General features: G+C 40.0%; 1 protein-coding gene across 1 annotated transcript; it reads left to right on the top strand.

Moving 5' to 3' along the window:
* The first annotated feature begins 134 nt into the window (after positions 1-134).
* On the top strand, positions 135-8,920 carry she (Src homology 2 domain containing E). The gene is made up of 6 exons (XM_041989000.1): positions 135-1,025; positions 1,520-1,646; positions 3,233-3,487; positions 3,722-4,070; positions 6,605-6,724; positions 7,410-8,920. Exons 1-6 carry the CDS (start codon positions 579-581, stop codon positions 7,600-7,602), a joined length of 1,491 nt encoding a protein of 496 aa, XP_041844934.1. The 5' UTR covers positions 135-578; the 3' UTR covers positions 7,603-8,920.
* The last annotated feature ends 2 nt before the right edge of the window (positions 8,921-8,922 follow it).

The raw sequence follows: 8,922 nt of genomic DNA, 5'->3' as shown, positions 1-8,922 counted from the left end.
GCCTTTAAACAGTGGCACACTCTATGGAAAGGCTATGGGTACTGTCATGTGTTGTCCTGGTGTCCTTATAGTGAAAAATCCCTCCTCTCCCCGGTCCACGCAGCACCTCCCCTCCCTAGACTCCAGCGACATCTGCGCACACCACTTTTCCTCTCCATGTCATCACTTTGCTTTGTCGACAGACTGAACGCACCATATCACGGTCCGGGAATGGGATCTTTGCTGGGTTCAAAGAAAAGCTTCCAGTTCTTTCGAATTTACGCGCTGCAGAAGCTGCTGTTCAAACTGCAGGGATAGTTGTTGCGGCTGGTGCAAGGTGACAACACACAGCATCTGGCCAAAGACCTCCAAGACCCACCAGGAGTTGTCTGATCATCAGGAGGTTTCAGACGCGAGGAATACATACAAAATTTAAAAGCTGCATCTGCATAGTTGGATTTTTAAAATATATATATTTTAGATCTAACTGTGCGTAAAGTTGGAAAATTTGCGCGCAGAGGCGGCCAACTCAAGAAAGTGTTGAAGAGCACAGATTTATTGCCCTGTTCAATTTGTGAAGTGTTGATTCCTTGACAGCCATGGCAAAATGGTTCAAAGATTTCCCCATCAATCTGAAAAACGGAAACGAAAGGGTCCGCTCGGCCTCTGAATCTGGTCCACAAACTCGACCCAAACCAACGTTCTCACGAGAAAGTTTGAAAGGAAATCATCGTAAAGATGGAGGAGTTGGAGGTTTGCTGGCAGGGAGAAACAGGAAAAATTCGGCTATTGAACTGGGTCGTAACAATGCTGGTTATGGCGGGGCTGTCTGGGACAGTCTCACAACTGGGAAAAGTCGGAAGAATTCCAAAATCGAGACTGGGACAACGGATGAGAACCGCCCGGTGAGGACAGCGAGTCTGGCACAAGCTTACATTAGCAGGATGATCAAGGTGGAAAAACAGGACAAGACCCCCAAACTCAACGGGATAAGTGAACAGAAGCTGGCCGATAACGAAAAGGGAAAACCAGACATAAAAACTACGGTGAGTAACTGCAAGTGTAGTTACACCTAATGCAATAATCACGCGCCAACCATGACGTTTGTGTTTTAATTTATTTTAAAATCCAGCGAAGTCAAAAAAGAAGAAAACATGGTAACATGCAAATGAAAAGTCAATTTAATGTACAGTGCATGAAAACAACCTCAATGCTGGCCTGGGGTCAGTGATTTCTTTTGTAAAAACACAAAAGAAAGCACCTCACTTCATAAGCCCATATTCAATTCCCATCCCTCTCAAAATAATACAATGCACTTTTCACTACACTGCATCAGATCAAACAGGCAAACACAATGCACTGACCTCTTTGCACTATTTCCTCTTATCCCTTCACTACTTGTCACTCAGTCATGGACACCATACACACACATGTATCTCAGACACACACACTGATGTGTATGAAATTTCCACATCTCTGCTTCTTTTGGTAATGCAACATCTCAGAAAGTAGCAGGTCATTGTGTTTTTTCTTTCCACAGTTGATTATCCTGGAGGATTATGCAGACCCTTTTGATGCAGAGAAAACCAAGGAGCAGAGAGAAGCTGAGAGAGCAGGGGTCAATGATGGGTACATGGAGCCATATGACGCCCAGGTCATTATCACAGGTGAGATCGAGCTCAGTCTACATCTTGGAAAAGTGGTAAGATGACGTCCTGATTCTGTGAATCCTATACCAGAACAAGAGCTTCCTAGAATGTAGCAATTTTCTTTCAGAAGTTTTGTTGGAGAAACTTTATATTGAAAACATACTGAAAAAGAGCAAAATCACCAAGCTTGGAATGCAGATGCAATAATAAATGCACTGCTGGATTCAGACAGTAGACACAAGCGAGCTATTCACATAAAAGCTTCTCATTGTCACATGAGATTGTCAGCACCCACTCACGTTTTTGCAATGTTATGCTTTTAAAGGGACATTAATCTAAACTAGACCCATCCTCCTGGCTGGCGGTTGCCATAGTAACAGTGTTGTGCAGGGACAATGGGTGCAGTTTCCTCTTCCAGCTTCCTATCTCCTGCCTCTGTTTCCTTTGCCCCATTCTCTTGATAGGACCCCCCCCCCCCCCCCCCCCCCCCCACACACACACACACACATACACACAAACACACACACATACACACACAAACACAACACAACGCCCCAACACTTTATGCTGCCCTGTGTATGACAATAATCACAAGATGCCCCCCCTCTCACAGAGAAAGCCTACAAGTCCCCCTCCTTTTTTTTCCCTACCCAATCATTTCCCAGCAGTCAGGAAGTGGCCCAGTAACTCAGCCAATCAGCAGCTATGTTGACCTTTTCTTCCTGTAACTCCATTGTTTAGGCACACAATAGTGCAGACACACAGGCTACCTGGCAAGCAAAGAAACACAAGTGAAATTCCTAAAAATGGCATGAAAAAAAGGTACAATTGAAAGTGTAGCACTTAATGAGAATCTCTCTTTATTTTTGCTGATAGGCCTGTTTCACAAAAAAATTTATCCTTAATTCCTCTACTTGACTACTTATAGTTTCCGAGTGGAAACATGTAATGGTTTCTCATATTTTACATGACAAACAAAGAAGAAAAAACTCATATATTTTGCTTAAGAGCAAAACATGGACCTGCATCAAATCCAAGCAGTCTTGGGTTGACCATATTTCTATTGGAACTTTTAACATATTTTAATTCTACATCTAATTACAAGACTTTCTCCTGGCCAGAGCTGCCTATCGTCCTACACATGTGTGTTGTGGTTGTGTTTACCCACAAAGCCCTGTGTTAAAACCTTAATGCAGTTTGTGTTGTAGCCACTTCCTGTAGTTGGTTTACTTTCATTTAATTGGTTATTTGAATGGGATAATGCATATTAATGAACACAATATTTTTGTAAATCTGCAGTATTTAGCAGAAGGCTAATTTCCATCTGTAGTCTCATAAAGGAAACATCAACATCAACAACAGTAGAACAGTACCATAAATAAGAATATATACAGTATATACACAAACTATTGAATTTGGGGTTTTCTTTAGATGTCAGTTATAAACATCAAAATAAACATTTGAAATATGTCAGTCTGTAAGGAATGAATGTCTACAATATACAAGTTTCACTTTTTGAATGGAATTAGTGATATAAATAAACTTTTTCATGATATTCTGATTTTATGATAAGCACCTGTATATACATGTCTCTTCTGCTGCAGATGTTCGTAGACGGGGCTCCAAAGACCTCTTGAAAGTGTGTGTACTTCTGGACCGAGGTCAGAAAGAGGGTAAAGGAGAGGAGGGAACGCTTTCACCCCCTAACATCTATGACACACCTTATGAAGGAGGACTGGAGGGCGACAGTGAGGGGGTGTGGATCCCTGTCACGCGACCAGAGTCAGACGTCCGTCCGGCTGGGGAGTATGAACTGCCCTGGGAGTGGAGAAAGGAGGACATTGTTAGAGCATTGTCAGGTAAAGAAAAAAAGTACGGGGTGATAGGAAGGGTGGAGATGCCGGGTGTGGAGGAAGGATGCCATGAGTTTAATTTTTACAGCACAAACACACCACAACAATTTTGTGTTTGCTTTAGAGAGGAAACAAAACCATCCGTCTGAATTAATTTCCAGAGATGTGTTTATTTTAGAAGCTTTGGCATGATTTGATTTTATTTGAAAAAGTTGATATTGTCTGTCTTACTTCCTTTAGCTCAGTTTGAGGCAGTGGATTGTTCCTCCAATAAAGAGAGCATTTCAACCTCTGGCCGACAGCAGCAACAGCAGCAGCAACAAACCCTGAGACAAAGGAACTGGAGCCATAAGACTCTTGTCTCGACTTCTCCATCGACTTCCACTTCATCATCTTTCCCATCCTCTCCTATTCTAAAACTTTCCCCCCTTACATCACCATCTCCTGCTTACCCTACGCTGAAGCTCTCACCTCTCTCTCCTTCATCCAGCCCTACCAAACTTTCCCCACCATCTCCTACTTCCCCCAGTGCCCCACTGGATGGGGAGACAGTCAAAATGGACTCCAGCCTGCCTCTGGAGAAACAGAGGTAAGGAGAAAGTAGTTAAGGGAAAATGGGAGAGAAATTATGGATGTGGGAGACTTAGAACAGATTAGGAACAAAATGCAATATCTACTAATTATTTAAACATTTATTAATTCATTCATGGACTCCACATCCTCTGGGCTGAGGAGAAGATAAATCATCCTGTGGTACCAATGGGGATGTATTAGTGCACATTGCATGCAAAACTACCCAGCTATGAAGGCACCATTAATAACCATGATGACCACAACCATAATTCCAAAAGAGCTAGGACACTGTGGTTAACTGTAAATATAATCAGAATGAAAAGATTAAAATTTTATATAGTTTCTTAACAATAGGACATACAAGATAAATCAAATGTTGAAAGTGAGACGTTTTACTATTTCTTTCAAAAAATTAGTTTGTTGTTAATTTGATGGCAGCGTGTGTCTTGGAAAAGTTGGAAGGGATTAACAATTGGTTGGTAAAGCGAGCACATCTGGGGTAACATGTTGCAGCCAATTAACTACTAATTAGCAACATCTCTGTGACATATTTGCTATAAAAAGATCACCTTAGAGAGGCAGCATCCCTCATATATATTTGGAGCAATTTCAGACCTTAAAGTGAAATGGCAATGGCTTTGAATATTCAATTCAGTATATTAATCAGTATATAATATTATGAAAAAAGAGAGAATCTGGAGAAATCTCCAGATATCTGTGCAAGGAACATGGTGGAGAAGCAGTACTGGTTAAAAGCAGACATGATTCTGTTATGAAAATCATTGCATGGAGTCAGGTAAACTTCCAAAACCTTTTAATGTGAACACTGTACAGTGCCTCATCCACAAATCCAGGTTAAAGCTCACAGTCTAAAATGTAACTTATCTTGCTTTTACTGATTAAGGCTGATGCTGACATTAGGAAGCAATATAAAAAGCTGCTCTTAAGCTCCACCTGCCTCATTGTACTAACATATGGAACACAAGAACAAAACTATGGCACAACAAAAGCACCCAAACCTTTTCTTTTTAATTATGATTGCATACAGACATAGCAGAGCAACCAGTCGTAATGTGTCGCCAGCCAGATTATGTCTTGTTCAGCAAAAGTCTCACTTTTTTTTATTAGGTCCTTCTGTCCTTGTTTATTTTTTAAGATTGTTGTCAATCTCAGTAAAAGCATATTTACATCGCTAATATTTATATCGCTAATAGGATAATAGTAGTTAGCAAAATCTTAAATTCTGCTTTATTAAATTTTTATAATTCTGGATTTTGGAAAAAGGGCTGTACAGCCCCAAAATGCTGCAGAACTAAAACAAGGGTTAGGCTGACTTAAATGAATGTGTTTAAAGTTTAAGAATGAATGATTACACTGACCTAATATTCAATAACATATATAAAACATCTTACAGGGCAGAATTAGGGAAACTACACCTTAGAAAGTCAGTGGTTCATGGGCTGAAATTCAGTCTGGCAACAGTGAAATACCCACAGGACCCCCCCCCCCCCCCCCCCCCCCCCCCCCCCCCCCCCGATTGTAAGCATGCTGGGATGGGTCCAACAATGCAACCTTGAACAGGATTAGAGGATAAAAGGAATTAAACAAATGGGATGAGGGTTGAGACATTTGGCCACCTTGATCTCATGCCTATTTATCGTCAGGTCTTGTGAAAATGACCTACATTTCTCATAAACTCTACACAGTGAAGCACATTTCTCATCTTTTGTCTGTGTTGTTCTGCCTTCCATTTGTTTGGACAGAATAAGGCTACATTGTTTTTGGTGTTGAGACAGGTGTTTGCCTTTGCAGGGAACAACACCCTGGATGAAAATCAGCCGTAAAGCAAGCAAGAAAATTTCTGTCAGCATCTGCTCTGAGACTTGACCATTTCAGATATAGTTTGCAATGAAATAGTAATAAATATCTGGTTATGTAATAGCAATAACCCACAGTGCCCTGATGATTGGATGCTAAATGTAAATAGTAGACTCAAGGTGCAACTTTAAGGTGAGACATAACTGGGGAGATAGAAAAGGTTTTCTTTATTTGCAAACCCTTCAAACTCTTCACCTTGTTAAGCATGGCCTTTATTTCCATGTGGGAGTTATGGAAAACATGCTCACAGCCTGCTAGCATTTGTTTCTCTCATGTTGTAGTTGAATGTCATTGTGTTTTGCCTCCCGGCATCTAAACTGCATACAGCCTGTTTATATATGGCATTTGCCTGTAGCTACTGTCAGCAACACCTCGTGTCTGAACAGTCTGTAGAGCCACCTACATGGTGTTTGTTTCTGTTTTTTTTATCACTTTGCCCTCCAAAGTTTACCTTTGACATTATTACCTCCCTCTGCAGTAAATGCCTCTATGTCTGACATAAAATATCTTGTTTCATTCCATTCACTGTTTTTTTCTCTCCCTCTAATGGGTTTATATATCATTAACTTAACATGTGGCTTAACTTCATATATCAGAGTGCAATATAGAAGTGATCTGTTGTCCCTCTGCATCTTCCCTTCTTCCTCTCCCTCCCTTCCCCATTTCTTAAAGTTGGTACCATGGCAGTGTGAGTCGGCAGCAGGCTGAGGCTCAGCTACAGCGCTGCAGGGAGGCCAGCTTCTTGGTGAGAGACAGCGAATCAGGAACCAGCAAATACTCCATCGCTCTGAAGTGAGTGCATGCATGTGTGCAGTGCATGCACTATTACACTGCAGCATGTAAAAAATTATGCATACAGTCCTTTCATTTCCTTTTTTTTTTGTACTGTAGTGTCAATTTATCTTTAGATAAATTATGATAAGAATGGCAAGTGACAGTTTATTTAGATTATTTACAGCATCGTCAATAAATTCACATTGATGCAGCATATTTATGCCGTCTTATCCTGTCTATTAAAGCTAAAATACAAATGAAGTTGTTACTTCTTGACCTTCTATCTAACGTTCATCAAGCCTTGTTTTTTTTTTTTTACCTATTTAAGGAGGTAAAAATAGCTGCTGTTGTACTGACAACCTTTAAGGTTTAACTCGAGAATTTGTGATTTTTATATAGTTGCAACAAGCATGCCAGGAACAGGTTCTCTAGAACAAAGTCTGAAATCCTGCAATGTGATTGTTGGTGTGTGAGCATGTGTTCATATGCCTGAGTGCACATTTGTTGTTTCCTGCTCATTCATTTGTGAGTTCACATCATTAACCCCATTTACACATCCACCGAAAATGCACAGTCTCATTTGAGAGAGATACTGTACTACTCCAATTTTCAGCATCTGTGGTTTAAGCTTATTCTGCTTGACAGGACTGTTAATCTATGTATTTTTCATCAAAAGTTCTAATATTTGTTCTGTTCCTTTTAGGACAAGTCAGAGCTGTGTGCACATCATCGTGGCCCAGACTAAGAGCAGTAAGGGCTTAGGCTACACACTGGATCAGAGCAGTTGCGTCTTCTCCAGTATCCCTGAGCTGGTCTACCACTACTGCACACACAGACTGCCTTTCACGGGAGCAGAGCACATGACCCTGCAGCATCCAGTTCATAAGCCACACTGAACCTTTGTAAAAATGAACACATGTATGTTCAGAACCCGGCCACACACAATACATTTAATGGATTTTTATTTTTGTGTCGCCTCCATGTGCCACCTAGTGGTCAATATTAGACATTACAAATTGGTCTCATTGTAATGTAGACCTTTCCCAATTACAGCGGCAAACACACATACACATTTGTACACTTGAAACATTGTTTAATCTACAGGTTCTACAGCATCATGCAGAGCAAATGAATATCTAATACCCACAATGGTGCACACAAAACAATGCAATTCCTACAACAAATGTCATATGTGCAACTGTATGATGCTCATAATTTTCTCATGACATAATTAATTAGCATACCCCCATCCACTTAGGTTCCACCTGTAAGATCAATACACCTAATTAAAGTCTGTGCAGGCATCCATCTGACTTGTCAATCAGCCAATTGGCCTCTCCTCAGAATCAGGCTCATTTTCAAACACTGTTTCTGTCAAGAGAAATAGCTTTATTGATTTGATGATTAAAGTGAGTAAAGTGGGAGGGGTCTCATAACACTGCAGAGAAGAGTCAGCAAAACTGTTGCAGCATGTAAAGACATTGAATCAGGCTTCTTTTCATTGTAGTTGCAATATAAAGTCTTGGTTATGGTGGCCCTGAGGAAACAGACAACATTAGACAAAACACAACATGTCTCAGACAGCAAACAGGAAGTTTTGCTTTGTTTACTCATCTTCTACCTCTCAGACAAGTCTCACAAAATTTGACTTAATAATTTTTATGTCATTTAAGAAAAAGAAGAGTCACTGATTAAATACACTTATCTCAGCTGCTTTAAAGAAAAATATTAATTTCAGAGAAGACAGCAGATATAAACAGAAAACAAAGCAAAATCAGCCGTGAGACTCATTTTGCTTTTTGAAATGCTGGTTTTGGTTTGTGAAGTGTTGTCCTCTGTGTGCAGAAATGTATCATGTCTTTTGACGTTTTGTGTTTTCTCAAGCGTTGTTGTTCTTTGAAATGAAATTTTGTTGTTGCCTTTTGAGAGATGTTGTATTTCACTCTCTGTTTTTTTGTGTTTCTGTTGTTGTGTTTTGTCTCATGTTGTGTTTTGCAAGTCAGGGCCAAAATACTTTTTTTTAAATTCTTTTTCACTGTAAATCTATTTTACTTCATTGTGAATAAACTGAAATGCTTTATCCAAAAAATGCACCTATGCATAAAAACTACATGTAGAAAATGACCGTTGGATATTGTCACATTCTTTATATCTCTCAATAATGTGGGATGTATATTGTTGTTGTTAAACATTTAGTAAATAAATAAAGTTAATTT

This window comes from Melanotaenia boesemani, chromosome 6 (genome assembly GCF_017639745.1).
Source record: "Melanotaenia boesemani isolate fMelBoe1 chromosome 6, fMelBoe1.pri, whole genome shotgun sequence".
Taxonomy (NCBI): Eukaryota; Metazoa; Chordata; class Actinopteri; order Atheriniformes; family Melanotaeniidae; genus Melanotaenia; species Melanotaenia boesemani.
The sequence above is the reverse complement of the archived record's forward strand: the minus strand, read 5'-3'. Positions and strand labels throughout refer to the sequence as shown.